This window comes from Nomascus leucogenys, chromosome 19 (assembly GCF_006542625.1).
Source record: "Nomascus leucogenys isolate Asia chromosome 19, Asia_NLE_v1, whole genome shotgun sequence".
Classification (NCBI taxonomy): Eukaryota; Metazoa; Chordata; class Mammalia; order Primates; family Hylobatidae; genus Nomascus; species Nomascus leucogenys.
Window position 1 is genome coordinate 31,479,375 of NC_044399.1, and position 15,264 is coordinate 31,494,638.

General features: G+C 42.9%; 1 protein-coding gene across 1 annotated transcript; it reads left to right on the forward strand.

The window, feature by feature from the left end:
* Positions 1-682: 682 nt before the first annotated feature.
* On the forward strand, positions 683-13,699 carry CCDC43 (coiled-coil domain containing 43). The gene is made up of 5 exons (XM_003270739.4): positions 683-1,595; positions 7,210-7,297; positions 8,732-8,867; positions 10,478-10,536; positions 12,088-13,699. Exons 1-5 carry the CDS (start codon positions 1,314-1,316, stop codon positions 12,273-12,275), a joined length of 753 nt encoding a protein of 250 aa, XP_003270787.2. The 5' UTR covers positions 683-1,313; the 3' UTR covers positions 12,276-13,699.
* The last annotated feature ends 1,565 nt before the right edge of the window (positions 13,700-15,264 follow it).

The following is a 15,264-nucleotide window of genomic DNA, read 5'->3' on the forward strand; positions in this document are numbered from 1 at the left end:
TTGCCACTGGTTAGGCGCCCTCTAGTTGTGTGACTCTCTCCATATCTGTCTCCTTATCTTTAGTGTTTTCTTTTTTTTTTTTTTGAGATGGAGTCTCACTGTCGCTCAGGCTGGAGTGCAGTGGCGCGATCTTGGCTCACTGCAACCTCCGCCTTCAGGGTTGAAGCGATTCTGAGTAGCTGGGATTACAGGCCCGCACCACCACACCTGGCTTTTGTTGTTGTTGTTGTTGTTTGTTTTGAAACGGAATTTCGCTCTTGTTGACCAGGCTGGAGTGCAATGGCACGATCTCTGCTCACCGCAACCTCCACCTCCTGGGTTCAAGCGATTCTCCTGCCTCAGCCTCCCAAGTAGCTGGGATTACAGGCATGTCCCACCACGCCCGGCTAATTTTGTATTTTTAGTAGAGACGGGGTTTCTCCATTTTGGTCAGGCTAGTCTCGAACTCCCGACCTCAGGCGAGCTGCCCACCTTGGCCTTCCAAAGTGCTGGGATTACGGGAGTGAACCACCGTGTCTGGCATTATTTTTGTATTTTTACTAGAGACGGGGTTTCACCATGTTGGCCAGGCTGGTCTCGAACTCCTGACCTCAGGTGATCCACCTGCCTCGGCCTCCCAAACTGTTGGGATTACAGGCGTGAGCCATGGCGTCCGGCCTGTCTCCTTATCTTTAAAATGTGGACAATAAAAGCATCTCCCCACAGGGCTGTAGGGGGGATTACAAGAGATAATGCATGAAAAGCTCTTGGCACAGTGCCTGGCAGAGGGTGGGGTAGGCTCCTCAAAGAATAGTCCCGTGCACGCGTTGAATCAATGAGTGAGTGGAAGAAATGACTTGAGGTTGCCTGTTTATTTACTGAGTGCCTACCATGGAATCAGGGAAGGTTTTCTGCAACCTTTACTTTGACAGGGAAGGGTTTGTACAGGTGAAGGTGGTAGCCGTCGGTAGCGACGAGGGTATTCCGGGCGGTCAGGAGGTTCCTGCCAGACAGCTGTGTGGGAGTGGGCAGCCAGCATCCCCCGAGCGCGCGGGCAAGGCAGCTCAGTCGGGTGGAGGAAGCGATGGAATCCACGCTGAGCTCCAGTCCTGGGTAGTTATTAGCCGCGTGACTTTGGCCAAATTACTGCACCTCTCTTAACTTCCCGAACTGTAGAATGAGTCTGTTAAGAATACTCACATGCTAAGCATCTTGTGAGATCACGCGACCGCACGTATGCGAAGACACGCTTCATCTGGAAAGCACAAAACTCCCAAGCCGGCCGACAGGGCTGCGCTCTCTGCACTTAACGGGCCTGGGCTCCCTCTTCAGGCATGCGCGGTGGACCTGCAGCGCGGCCCGTCAGGCACTGCGGTAGGCGCCCTAGGGGCTTGCAGGACCCTGACCCCAAGATGGCGGCGCCCAGCGAAGTGGCCGCGGTAGCCCCTGGCGAAGGCGATGGCGGAGGCGGCGGCTTTGGCTCCTGGCTGGACGGACGGTTGGAGGCACTGGGAGTGGACCGAGCCGTTTATGGAGCCTACATCTTGGGTGTCCTGCAGGAGGAGGAGGAAGAAGAGAAGCTGGACGCCCTGCAGGGCATCCTCTCTGCTTTCCTGGTAAGTAGCCTGGACACATTTGTTCAGCCTCTGGCCAGCATCTGAGGACCTGTCAATACTTTGCACCCTCCGTCCCCTACCGGGTATCCCAGAGGCTCAGTGGTCTCACCTGGGAGAGGTATACTCCTCTGATATCTGGGCGGCGGGGGAAGGAGGTTGCTCCCCAACCAGGTGTGGGAAGCCTGAAAGCTGCAGGTACACAGAGAGGAAGGGCTTTCTGGTATTCTTGGGGACAAGGCCCTCTCCGATGCTTGTGAGAGAGCCGAGGAGCGTTCTTCCGAAGGCATTGAAATGTCAGAATGGGAATGTTATCACAAATATCTGACGACCAATTCCATTTCCATCCGTTTACAGTGTTCACTGGGGGTATTAAAATGCTCTCGGGAGGTCTGTGCCTATTACAAGGCAGTTCCCAGGGCTGTCCCATGACAGAAGCCTGCAGGAAGTTCCCTTTTGATTCTTATTTGGATGTAGGAGTCCTTAAAGGTAAGCTGGTGGTAGAAGTCTTTTCATGCCCATGAAGAACTGAAGCAAACGTCGTGCTTGATCCATTACAGTATTTACAGTAATCATTGGTGGTGGGAAGGAGGGTATGAGAGAGATCAGAGCTTTAACGAAGAGAGATAAACTTAGTCCTTAGCCTATTAGAAGCAAGGTATTCAGAAATGTGTACTTTAAGCTAAGTTTACATAGTAAGCCACCCAGATGTCCACTTTTTCAACCTGATAATTTCTGCTGCCTTCATCTTCACTTCCCACACCTCCAACATACACAACTTATTAGACTGGTTATTACAGATTGAATTGGTTGTAGGTGCTACCTGTGGCTGTCTAACAAATTGTTTCATTTTAAATACAAGCTTAAAAATAAAATTTACTTGAATCATCACTAAATGCTGTAGAAGCTAGAGTTGTCTCTGCATTCATGGATTAGAGGAGATCCTGGATACCTGACTGCTACTGTGAGAGCCACCTGTCTGTCCATCAGAGGCTTTATCTTCTGGCATTTATTACAATGAACAGGTTAGGAAAATGGGTTCTTTGTTATTCTCAAAACCAATTTTGAAAGGCTAGTAATAGAGAGAATCAAAATGTACTATGAGGTGGGGCACAGTGGCTCATGCTTGTAATCTCACCACTTTGGGAGGCTGAGGCGGGAGGATTGCTTGAGGCCAAGAGTTCCAGACCAGACTGGGCAACATAGCAAGACCCTGTCTCTATAAAAAAAATTAAAAAAAATTAGCCGGGTATGGTGGTTCATACCTGTAGTCCCAGCTACTCAGGAGTCTGAAGTGGGAGGATCACTTGAGCCTAGGAGGTTGTGGCTGCAGTGAGCCGTGATTGTGCCACTGCACTCCAGCTTGGGTGACAGAGTGACCCTGTCTCAAAGAAAAAAAAATTACTATAAATATATATAGATATAAATATACATATTCATACCTCATTTTTTTAAAAGGGTAGAAGGCAGAAAACATTTTCAAATCCAAAAGTGTTTTGTGAAGGCGGAAACAAGTGCTAGGAAAAAATCACTCACATTTGGCGGAAGCAGTTCATAGATTGGGTACATGGTTGAAATATAACACCAGTGCAGCTGTCCCAGATTCTTCTGGCAGTAATCCATTTGAGTTCCAGAGCCTCTTCTGGCAAGATTGGCTTATAAATGGGAAAACTTTTAATACAGCTTGTGAGGAAGCTCGGAAGTTCACTGGAAATACAAGACAGTGGAATCAATTCTTTTTTTGGACCACAACATTACAGATTATAGGCAGAGTAGGAGGCAAGCAATTTAAGTTAGTTTTTATTTACAGCTGGGAAGTTTCTAAACACTCCATGAAGCTGTTGAAATAACTTTGATACTTCTTGGTACCAGCTTCTTGATCAGTCTGTCATTATTTGGAGCTGTTTCTGTTGATAAAGGTGGACATTAGTTTGCCTTTTTTTTTTTTTTTTTTAAGAGAGTCTCGCTCTGTTATAGTAATGTGATCATAACTCACTGTAACCTTGAACGACTGGACTCAAGCAATCCCCTCTCATCAGCCTCCCAGGTAGCTAGGACTACAGGCACCTGCCATCAGGTATCATGCCTGGCTAACTTTTTTTTTATGTTTTATGTTTTATTTTTTGAGACAGAGTGTCACTCCATCACCCAGGCTGGAGTGCAGTAGCAAGATCTCGGCTCACTGTAACCTCTGCCTCCTGGGTTCAAGTGATTCTCAGCCTCCCGAGTAGCTGGGATTACAAGCATATGCCACCATGCCTGGCTAATTTTTATATTTTTAGTAGAGATGGGGTTCCACCGTGTTGACCAGGCTGGTCTCAAACTCCTGACCTCAAGTGATCCACCCATCTCAGTCTCTCAAAGTGCTGGGACTATAGGCGTGAGCCACCACGCCCAGCCATGCCTGGCTAATTTAAAAAAAAATTTTTTTTTGTAGAGACAGGGTTTTGCCATGTTGCTTAGGGTGGTCTTATGCTCCTGGGCTCAAAACATCCTCCTGCCTTGGCCTCCCAAAGTGCTGAGATTGCAGATGTGAGCCTCTGTGCCTGACTTGGGCTAGGATTTAATATGAGGAATTAAGAAGTTTGTTAGCAATAATCTGAGGTAAAATTCAAGAACAGTGGCATATAGTTAGGAGCAAATAACAGTAAACAAAAGCTTTCTATCATCCTTCTCTTCAATAGTATTTGCATTGGTTGATTGATTTATCAAATTTTTATTGATGGATTACCGTATGCCAGGCACTACCCTAAGTGCTTGGGGCACTTCAAAGAATAAAACACTTAGCAATTCCTGCCCTCATGAGGTTACATTCTAGCACAGAAAAGCATCACTAGTAAATTATATAGTATGTTACAAAGTGATAAGTGCTAGGGAAAAAGGAGCATTGTAAGTAGGATAAACTTTCCTCTTAGTGCCTTGAACATAGCAGGCACCTTCTGTATAAATAAATGAATGGATGATTGAACTACTTTGATTTGGATGAGGAGACTGAGGAAATAAACCACTTTGTCCTCTAAGAGTTCCCGTTCTCTTTTGCCTCTCTGCTGCTCCTTTTCCTGCCATTCCTTTTCTTTTGGTGGGGGATTTTAAAAGAGCTGTACCACTTTCTCATCCTTTTTTCTTTTTCTCTTCCTTTGCTTTTCTTGCTGGTGGGGGTTGGGGGAAACCCATGAACTGTTGAAACTCTGAACCAAGGAAGTTCTGTGTGTCTAGCATATATGCTAAAAGGATGCAAGGTAGAGGAAGAAATCCTTTTTTGGGTACAAAATAAGGGTATACATAATAAGTCTGTGTTCTGACTCTCCACTTTTCTTTGGGAGATGGTATATATAATGGTTAAGAACATGGGCTCGGCTGGGCGCAGTGGCTCACGCCTGTAATCCCAGCACTTTGGGAGGCCAAGGCAGGCGGATCACGGGGTCAGGAGATGGAAACCATCCTGGCTAACATGGTGAAACCCCATCTCTACTAAAAATACAAAAAATTAGCTGTGCGTGGTGGGGGGCGCCTGTAGTCCCAGCTGCTCGGGGGGCTGAGGCAGGATAATGGCGTGAACCCAGGAGGCAGAGCTTGCATTGAGCCGAGATCACACCACTGCACTCCAGCCTGGGTGACAGAGCGAGACTCCGTCTCAAAAAAAAAAAGAACATGGGCTCTAAGCCAAACTGCTGGGATTCAAATTGTATTTAATCCATTATTACTTGTAAGACCTTGGGCAAGGTAATTGACCTCTGTGCTTTGATTTCCTCTTCTGTAAATTGAGAGTAAAATAGTACTTAATGGCATTATTTTAAGAATTGAGAGTTCTCACGTAAAGCTTTTAGAGCAGTGCCTGGCACATGGTAAATGCTTAATAAATGTGAATGCTGACAGCTTGCCCTGAGAGGTAGAACGTGAAGGTGGGGAATGCAGACGTAATGAAGATGGAGGGAAGTGCTCATGTTTATTAGATGCCTGTTCTTTGACAAGTAGGTTAGGCATTTATATACATTTTCATTTATCCTCAGTAAAATCCTAGGAGGATGTGAAGATCAGAAAGTTAAGAAACTTCCTCACAGATCCAGGATTTGAACTTAAGTATCTCTAACACTAAAGACAAGATTTTTGTTATATCATGCTGAGGAGGGAGATTGGTTAGTACGCAGAATATGTATGCTTCTCTAAAATGGACAGCGGAATGGTTGGACGAGACCATTTCCTCATGTATCTCCTCTTTATTATGTGTCATCAAGCTAATGGATATGATCTAGCATGAAAGTTGATAACCTTAGGGAATGTTCTGAATTGTATACATCAGCCAAGGAATATTCCACAGAGGAGTTTTGACTTAGGGAACAGGTTTTTGCTCCAAAAGAATTGGGGGAGGTGGATGGGAAAAGGGAAGATTGTTGATCAAAGGGTACAAAATTGCAGTTAGACAGAAGGAATATACTTTAGTGATCTGTTGCATAGAATGGTGACTATAATAAGTAATAATCGGCTGGATGTGGTGGCCCAGGCCTGTAATCCCAACACTTTGGGGGGCCAAGATGGGAGGATTGCTTGAGGTCAGGAGTTGGAGACCAGCCTGGGTAAGACAGTGAGACCCCATCTTTTAAAAAAAACAACAAACAAACACTCAATTAGCCAGGTGTGGTAGTACATGCTTACAGTCCTAGCTACTCGAGAGGCTGAGGCAGGAGGATTGCTTGAGCCCAGGAGTTTGAGGTTACAGTGAGCTGTGATTGCACCACTGCACTCCAGCCTGGGTAACAGAGTGAGACCCTGTCTCTAAAAAGTAATAATAATAAATAAATAATAATGCATTGTATACTTCAAAATTACTAAAAGAGTACATTTTAAATGTTTTCTTTCTTTCTTTTTTTTTTTTTGAGACAATTTCTCTCCCGTCTCCCAGGCTGGAGTGCAGTGGCGCGATCCCGGCTCACTGCAACCTCTGCCTCCTGGGTTCAAGTTATTCTTGTGCCTCAGTCTCCCGAGTACTGTGATTACAGGCGTGTGCCACCACACCCGGCTAATTTTTGTATTTTTAGTAGAGATGGGGTTTCAGCACGTTGGCCAGGCTGGTCTCGAACTCCCAGCTTCAAGCGATCCACCCTCCTCAGCCTCCCAAAGTGCTGGGATTACAGGCGTAAGCCACTGCACCCAGCCTTAAATGTTTTCATCACCAAAAAAAATGAGAAGTATGTGAGGTGATAGATTTGTTAATTAGCTTGATTTAATTATTCTACAATGTGAACATATATTGAGACATCACAGGGTACCCTACATATATATATAATATATACGTTATTATTTGTCAATTAAAAATAAAATAAATAAAATATTTTAAGAGAGAATGAGGAAGGCTGCCCTGAGTTGGTATGAATCTTCCCTTGGAGCTTATCAGGATGGAGTGGCTGTTCTTGATGTAGGAGGTGTGGGTTCTGGGACACACAAGCAGGATTAATTCTGTGTCCAGAGCCTCAGAAAAGAAACATACTCTATTGTGGCTCCCAGACCCTTCCATAATTTCACAGCATGGAGAGCTATGCTTTCTTCATAGGCTTTTTTGAGGTTGCTATTGTTTTTGAGGGCTCCCTCGGGAAATTAATTGGTCTGCTTTTCCAACTAGGAAGAAGATTCCCTCCTTAATATCTGCAAGGAGATTGTGGAACGATGGTCAGAAACTCAGAATGTTGTCACCAAAGTGAAAAAAGAAGGTAGAGTCAGAGTTTCTATGTTTAACCTCCTGAGCCTTTTCCGGCAGCCTTGACTGTATAGCTGTTAGGAAGAGATCTTTTCATTTTCCCCTTGGATGCTCATTTTCCCGAAGATAGTGCACACTGGCAAACACCCAACAGCCTGTGTTAACTTTTTACCGAACATTGGCTTCCTTTTCTTTTTTTGCATTTTTCCATTTCGACTGACCACAGTTTTCTTCATTGTGGTTTTTTTACTTTTTCTTTTTCATCGTCTTTCCACTGCTTCTTGCAGATTTGCATTGCAGGTATGGAGTCAACTATATTTTTACCACTTCCTACTTTTTTCATGTTGTCTTTTTTTTTTGAGACAGAGTCTTGCTGTGTCACCCAGGCTGGAGTGCAGTAGCGTAATCTTGGCTCACTGTAACTGCTGCCTCCCAGGTTGAAGCGATTCTTGTGCCTCAGCCTCATGAGTAGCTGGGACTACAGGCTCATGCCACCATGCCTGGCTAATTTTTGTGTTTTTAGTAGAGATGGGGGTTTCACCATGTTGACCAGGCTGGTCTCGAACTCCTGACCTCATGTTATCTGCCCACCTCAGCCTCCCAAAGTGCTGGGATTACAGGCGTGAGCTACTGCACCCTGCCTCATGTTGTCATTTCATAATACAAATTATGGTTGGTGTTTGGTTTTATTCAGCTAAACACTTTACCCTTTAAAATGGAAGAGAAATGGGCGAATATACCTACCACTAGGATGGTAAATTAGCTACAGAAAACTCAAATCATAAAAGCCAAATTTGGAAAGATTCTGAACTCTATACACTGTTGGTTCTCAGTTTTGGCTGTATATTAGAATCACTTAATGTACCTGGGTTGGGGCCCAGGCATTTGTACTTTTTAAAAGCTCCTGTAGGTGATTCTAATGTGCAACCAAGTGTGAGAACTACTATTTTACACCATTGTTTCCTTTTCTTGAGACTGGAGAACTTACTAGTTTATTTTATTTTATAGTATGGCAAAATATTCTTAATCTAAGAATTCCCCCTGGCATAATCAGAAACATAAACAGTACCAGCTTAAGTTGATTTTAGATTCCTGCTTAGGTTTTTGGGATGCCACGGGGAGGAAGTTGAGTGTTTAGAGGCTTAGTTTTCTGTGGTTCTAATGCAGTGCTTTTCAACCTTTTTTTTTTTTTTTTAAGGCAGCAGAACTTCAGTATGTAAAACAAGTAAAATCAGGGCTGCTCTGATTGAAGATGGATAAAAGCTTAGCCTTCATGGCCTTTCCTTTCCTTTCTCAATGGCCCCCGAGCCATGTCCTTTGAACTGCCGGGCTCTAAGGAGGCAGCAGATGCCAATGTCTTTAGTACAAGTGCTGCCTGTGTGGACTAGTGGTTCAATGAGCTTGTTCTGTCTCATACAACCTTGTTCTTCCTTCCACCACCTCCCAGATGAAGTACAGGCCATTGCCACCCTAATTGAGAAGCAGGCACAAATTGTAGTAAAGCCAAGGATGGTGTCAGAAGAGGAGAAGCAGAGAAAAGCTGCCCTCCTGGCCCAGTATGCTGATGTGACAGATGAAGAGGAATATCCTTTCTGGAGTCTCGGCACTATTCCCTAAAGCTCAAGCCAGACATATTTGTGGGTTTACAGTGACCTTTGGCAAGTTGCTAATCCCCCTCTATAGCTTAATTTTCCCCTCTAAAATGGCAGTAATCTATGGCCCTTTGTGGATATGTGGAGTGATATTGGATTAGTTGATACTGGACTTACATTTTTCAACACATAATCAGTATATACCTGAAAACTTTGGTGTAAAACAAATAATATCTTAATAGTCCATTTATATTATGCTTTCAGAAAACACAATATAGCTGTAATTCTTTATATTTGTATAATACTTTTCTATACAGTGTAGTATAAAGTATAATCCATCTTTATGTTCTTTCCCAGTTAATAAGGAAACTGAGACACCAACAGAGGAATGGGTGATCAGAGGCATTCAGAAGATTAGTGGCAAAACCAGGACTAGAACCTGGGTATTTTTGGGTGAAAGATTCTCTAAATTTAGAGCAGTTTGAATCTTTTCTTTCTTATGTGACCAGGTAGTTAAAAGTAAGGCTGAACCCCCAAAGCAATACCAGAATAAATCTGGAATTTGAGTGGGAACTGTGCAAAAAGAAAGTATTGCCAGTAGGGGCAGGTTTAGTTGCCTGTGAATTTCATACTTATTTAGGAAATGCTTTGCTTACTGAGCCTACTTGAATGAAGTATGTGGCATATTATGCAGTGGACATCAAACCAGAAATGTCAGCTGTCTAATCACTAGTTTAGGAAAGAATTCTTGGGCTCTTTGGAGCCAGTTTCTGTCTCTCTCTCTTTTTTTTTTTTTTTTTTTTTTTTGAGACAGAGTCTCGCTCTGTCATCCAGGCTGGAGTGCAGTGGCACAATCTCGGCTCACTGCAACCTCTGCCTCCCGGGTTCAAGCCATTCTCCTGCCTCAGCCTCCCGAGTAGCTGGGACTACAGGCACGTGCCACCACGCCCAGCTAATTTTTCGTATTTTTAGTAGAGACAGGGTTTCACCATGTTAGCCAGGCTGGTCTCGATCTCCTGACCTCATGATCTGCCTGCCTCGCCCTCCCAAAGCGCTGGGATTACAAGCGTGAGCCACTGCGCCTGGCCTCTCTTCTAATTTTTTCTTACGAGTTTTCTTGCCAGGGTTGGCAGAGCTATGGTTCCGGTGACATAATTTCTCATCTTGAGCTAGAAAAGAACTTTTAAAGCAGTGGTTCTCCTGGAGGACTTGTTAAAACACAGATTGCTGGGCTTCACCCGCAATTTAGTAGGTTTGGCATAGGTCCCAAGAATGTGTATTTCTAATACATTCCTGAGGGTTTTGTGAACCACACTTTGAGAACCACTGTTTAAAGGTCATCTGGCTTCCAGGTAATGTGGCAATCCACCCAGACCGACTTAAGTTTCTTTTCAGCCTCCCAAGAAAAGGATCTTACAGAAGATATATCAATCTTTCCTAAGTTGAGGTTTCCAAAGATGAATCTCCTGGGTTTATCGCCATATCCCTGAGAATGTGCTCCCTCCATTCAGTGTGCTTTTCCTACTTACCAGTCTATTGAATGTTTTCTAATGTTAGGTTGGGATGTTGTTTTCCATCTGACTTTCCTTAACATCACTTACTGAAGCAGATGAGAAGGATGATTCAGGTGCTACCACAATGAACATTGGTTCTGACAAACGTATCCTTCTGGGTCCCTCCCCATGCGTTTCTCCATAGAGTCCTCTTGAGATCAGTTTTTATTTTGCTGTCATTGCTGGCGGCTCCCCTTTACCTTCAGGAACTCATGTCATGCTAACATTGGGAGCCCTATTCCTAGGACAGCCCTAGATAGTCAGTTTAGCAAGAACTTTCCCCAGAGAAAACAAATTAACAAGTACTGTAAATGGATTAGTTTGAAGGAAGGATTTCTAAGGGAAAAATAAAAATCTATACTCCCTGTATGTAGCTCTGAGTTGCCCAGCATTATGGAGAAAATTAAAATAATATTGAGGTCAGGCATGATGGCTTACACCTGTAGTCCTGGCACTTTAGGTAGCCGAGACGGGTGGATCTTTTGAGCCCAGGAGTTTGAGACCAGCCTGGGCAACATGGCAAAACCCTGTCTCTACTAAAAAAAATACAAAACACTAGCCAGGTGTGGTGGCATGTGCCTATAGTCATAGTCCCAGATACTCAGGAGGCCAAGGTGGGAGAATCACCTGAGCCCAGTAAGTCAAGGCTGCAGTGAGCCGAGATCTTGCCACTGCACTCTGGCCTGGGATATGACAGTGAGACTGTGTCTCAAAAAATAATAAAATAATGTTGAAATTTTTTCTTTTTCCTCAAAAACCTTATAATTTGTCAGAGAATACAAACACCAAACACTTTTCCTTTTTCTTTTTTTTTGAGACAGAGTCTCGCTGTGTCGCCCAGGCTGGAGTGCAGTGGTGCGATCTCGGCTCACTGCAGCCTCTGCCTCCTGGGTTAAAGTGATTCTCCTGTCTTAGCCTCCCGAGTAGCTGGGACTACAGGTGTGTGCCATCATGCCCGGCTAATGTTTTGTATTTTTAGTAGAGACGGGGTTTCACCTGTTAGCCAGGATGGTCTCGATCTCCTGACCTCATGATCTACCCGCCTCAGTCTCCCAAGTGCTGGGATTACAGGCTTGAGCCACTGCGCCCAGCCTAAACCCATTTTCTATCTCTTATAAATTTAGTGTTTATGGTTATTAGAATGTGGTTTTCACTTCAGCTTTAGTAATCTAGGAACAAAAGCCAATTGATAATGTTTAATAAGGTTAAACATCTTATTTAACTCTTTTAAGGCATTTTAACAGAGCCAAGTACATAAACATTTAGCCAGTTACATTACTACTCTGTTCACCAAAACTAGCCTAGATTCTCCAATATTCTGCCATTGAATAAGTACTTATTCTAGAATGAAATTTCATTTTGATGAAATATTTTCTTTTCTTATTTTTTTGTTTCTTCGGTAAAATATTTTAAAATGCAGATTTAGATAAATCTGAATAAGAGTTTTATTCCAAAGGACATTTTAAAACTTTTGTAATATAGCTTTAGGATTTCTCTGTTAGACCAAGGATAAACATAAGGGTTTTTTTTAAAAAAACTAGGAGTAGGTAAAGACCATTCAGGACTCAGCAGGTGGAGAGAGGATAAATAGAATGAGGAAAGACAGCAGTAGTTGTGATCTGTGTGACCTGTACCCTAATCCCTTAACTCACCTGTAGTTCTGTTCCGAAACACCAATGTGGAAGATGTCCTTAATGCCCGAAAACTGGAGCGAGACTCACTTCGGGATGAGTCCCAAAGGAAGAAGGAACAGGACAAGCTGCAGAGGGAGAGAGACAAACTAGCCAAGCAGGAGCGCAAGGAAAAGGAAAAGAAAAGGACACAGAGAGGGGAGCGAAAGCGATAACCTTCGCCTACTCTATTCTTTCCCCCCATGAACTTATCAAAGGGAGAACTGGTTGTGTATTTACGAGAAAAGAGAGTGCATTGCAAAGTAGTTTCCCAAGGCATTTCCCCTATTGTTTACATGGTCAAAAGGAAAATCACAATCACTTCTAATTACAAAATGTGCTATGTTTTGGTGGGGTGGGAAATCAGATTATTATAGCTGGTGACTGTACCAAAGATCTGGAATGGGGGCCACCTTTATATTTTAATACTGAAGTTCTGTACTCCTTTTGGCCACTCTAAAAAGTCTTCCCTCACCTTGGATAAATAGCAGGAGGATTCAGAAAGCTAACAGTTTTCATTCTGAAGGAGCAGAAACAATCAATCCCTCCCTGAGATAAAATGTGGGCATGCACATTGCTTTGGAGGCAGTATTCAGCTGTAAGTGTAGTATTGTTTTATGGCTGAAATAGAAAGCTAATGAAGAGCCCTACCTGGATCCAGATTTTATGTTAACATGGCACCAAAACTAGGAAAATGGGAAGAAATTATTTGGGGGATGTTCTAGATCTGATTTTTTATTTTTTTTGAAAGTTTCAGCCTATGGGAGGAAAAGAGGTATCTTTTAAAATAGAGATAGTTACATATTTTTCCTCATCTAGGCTGTGTCACTATTGGGTGCAAGAATATCATTGTTGGCTAGATTCATTTTGTATAATCATGTATCTTCTTGAGTGCTGGTAGAGATTTTAATCCTGATTTTTCCATAAAACATGAGTATTAAGAAATAATTCCTGGTTTAGAGAAACTGGAGAAATCACCCTTTTAAGGAAGAAACACTGGAAATTTCTGCTAACACCAAGATATTTAAGAGTGTACATAGTAGGTGCTCAATAAATTTATTGAATGAATGAGTGAATGGAAAAACTGGGAGAGTCAAAAGTGAGCAAAAGCTCTCCATTTCTACTTCTGTCACAAACCACATTAAATTGTAAATAAGGCCCTTCTCCACTTGACTTCAGGCAGCAGATTGTCTAGAAGCCTAAGGACAGCAATTTCTCTGACAAGACAAAGTAGATATTTTATACCAGGGGTTGGCAAACTCCTGCCCACGGGCCGAATTTGGCCCAGTCTGTTTTTGTATGGTACAAACTAAAAATGATTTTTACATTTTTAAAGAGTTATAAAAGAAAAAAATATGTGGTCTGTAAAACCTAAAATATTTACTACCTGGTCTGTTGGAGGAAAAGTTTGCCAATCTCTGTTTTATACCATTAACTATGAGATTAACAAAAACTTTTACCTTTGTGCAGAAGGTTAAAAAAAAAAAAAACATGGTTAAGGAAAAGGAGACATGTTACCTCTTCATACACTCCTATAACCGTGGCATTGCAAAAAATAAAAATAACCACCTTTAAAAAAATAAATCTTATTTAAATTGCTGTCTTCTGACTTATTTTGATTCCTTCTACGTACCCACAGAAATGAAATATGTGTGAGTAGTTACTTAGGAATGTGTTGATTTTTATTTTATGCTTTGTTTTGGTTAGCCCTATAACTTATATTCCACTAGTGGAACCTCTTCCTGGAATCCATAAATTCTCTTTCTCAATTTTCGTTTTTGTGAAGTAGGAATTAGATCAGAAAGATTAGCATGTTTTTTGGAACATCAGGAAATTGGCTTAGAAGTCCTTACTATTTTTTTTTTTTTTGAGACGGAGTCTTGCTCTGTCGCCCAGGCTGGAGTGCAGTGGCGCAATCTCGGCTCACGGCAAGCTCCGCCTCCCGTGTTCATGCCATTCTCCTGCCTCAGCCTCTCCGAGTGGCTGGGACTACAGGCGCCCGCCACCACGCCCGGCTAATTTTTTTGTATTTTTTGTAGAGATGGGGTTTCACCGTGGTCTCGATCTCCTGACCTCGTGATCCGCCCGCCTCGGCCTCCCAAAATGCTGGGATTACAAGCGTGAGCCACCGCGCCCGGCCTAGAAATCCTTACTATTACAGTCTTAGTCCTTTATGTGGTGGTAGCGATAGGGTATGATAGAGCCTATTTTAATTTAGTAATCCTTATTTTGGGATTTTGGGTTGTTCTCACCTTGATTTTTGTCACTGAAGGAGTCAGGTTATATCCACAGTCCCCTGAAGGGTACTTGTTTCAATTCGTTAGTAGTCAGTTCTTTCTTCTGGGACTCTACTATGTATGTCACAGTTAAGTATACTGTCAAACTAATGCTTAAACAGAAAAAAGAGGATCAGCTCATTAGGCTTTGAGTTTAGTTATCCACTTGACTCAGGTGCTAATAAATCCTTTACATCTAAAATGTTCAGTATTGCAAAGGGCAAATTTTTTTTGTTTGTTTTTTTGAGACAGATCACTGTCACCCATGCTGGAGTGCAGTGGCACCATGTTGGCTCACTGCAACCTCCACCTTGTGGGTTCAAGTGATTCTCCTGCCTCAGCCTCCCCCAAGTAGCTGAGACTACAGGCGAGTGCCACCATACCCAGCTAATTTTCTGTATTTTTAGTAGAGATGGGGTTTCACCGTGTTAGCCAGGATGGTCTCAATCTCCTGACCTCGTGATCCACCCGCCTCAGCCTCCCAAAGTGCTGGGATTACAGGCGTGATCCACCGGCGCCCGGCTGCAAAGGGCAAATTTTAAACAACCATATCTTCTATGGTAAGATTGAGTTTTAGGCCAGATTTTGGATTTCAGTCATAAATTCTCAACCCTCTAAAACTTTACAGTAGCAGATTATTCAAGTGAGAAGGACACTGATAACAACTCAAGGTAATTTTGCTTTTTCCATTAAAAAGAATGAGTACACCAAGTTCTTTCAGATTAGAAGTGGCGGGAGCATCAGTTTTATCAGTTGCACTGCAAATTTTGTAAAAGTTTTATGTTTTCATAGGTTGTAATTCAGAAGTACAATGTTTTCATAGGTTGTAATTCAGAAATACAAGTACATAAGAACCATCTGTTAGAGGATATGCCATTGAAAGGGACAA

Bases quoted from the DNA above. Each gene is read 5' to 3' on its own strand.
- CCDC43 (XM_003270739.4), top strand. From the start codon at position 1,314: ATGCGCGGTGGACCTGCAGCGCGGCCCGTCAGGCACTGCGGTAGGCGC. The intron at 1,596-7,209 runs GTAAGTAGCCTG...TTTTCCAACTAG, and splicing joins GCATCCTCTCTGCTTTCCTG to GAAGAAGATTCCCTCCTTAA. The intron at 10,537-12,087 runs GTATCCTTCTGG...ACTCACCTGTAG, and splicing joins GAACATTGGTTCTGACAAAC to TTCTGTTCCGAAACACCAAT.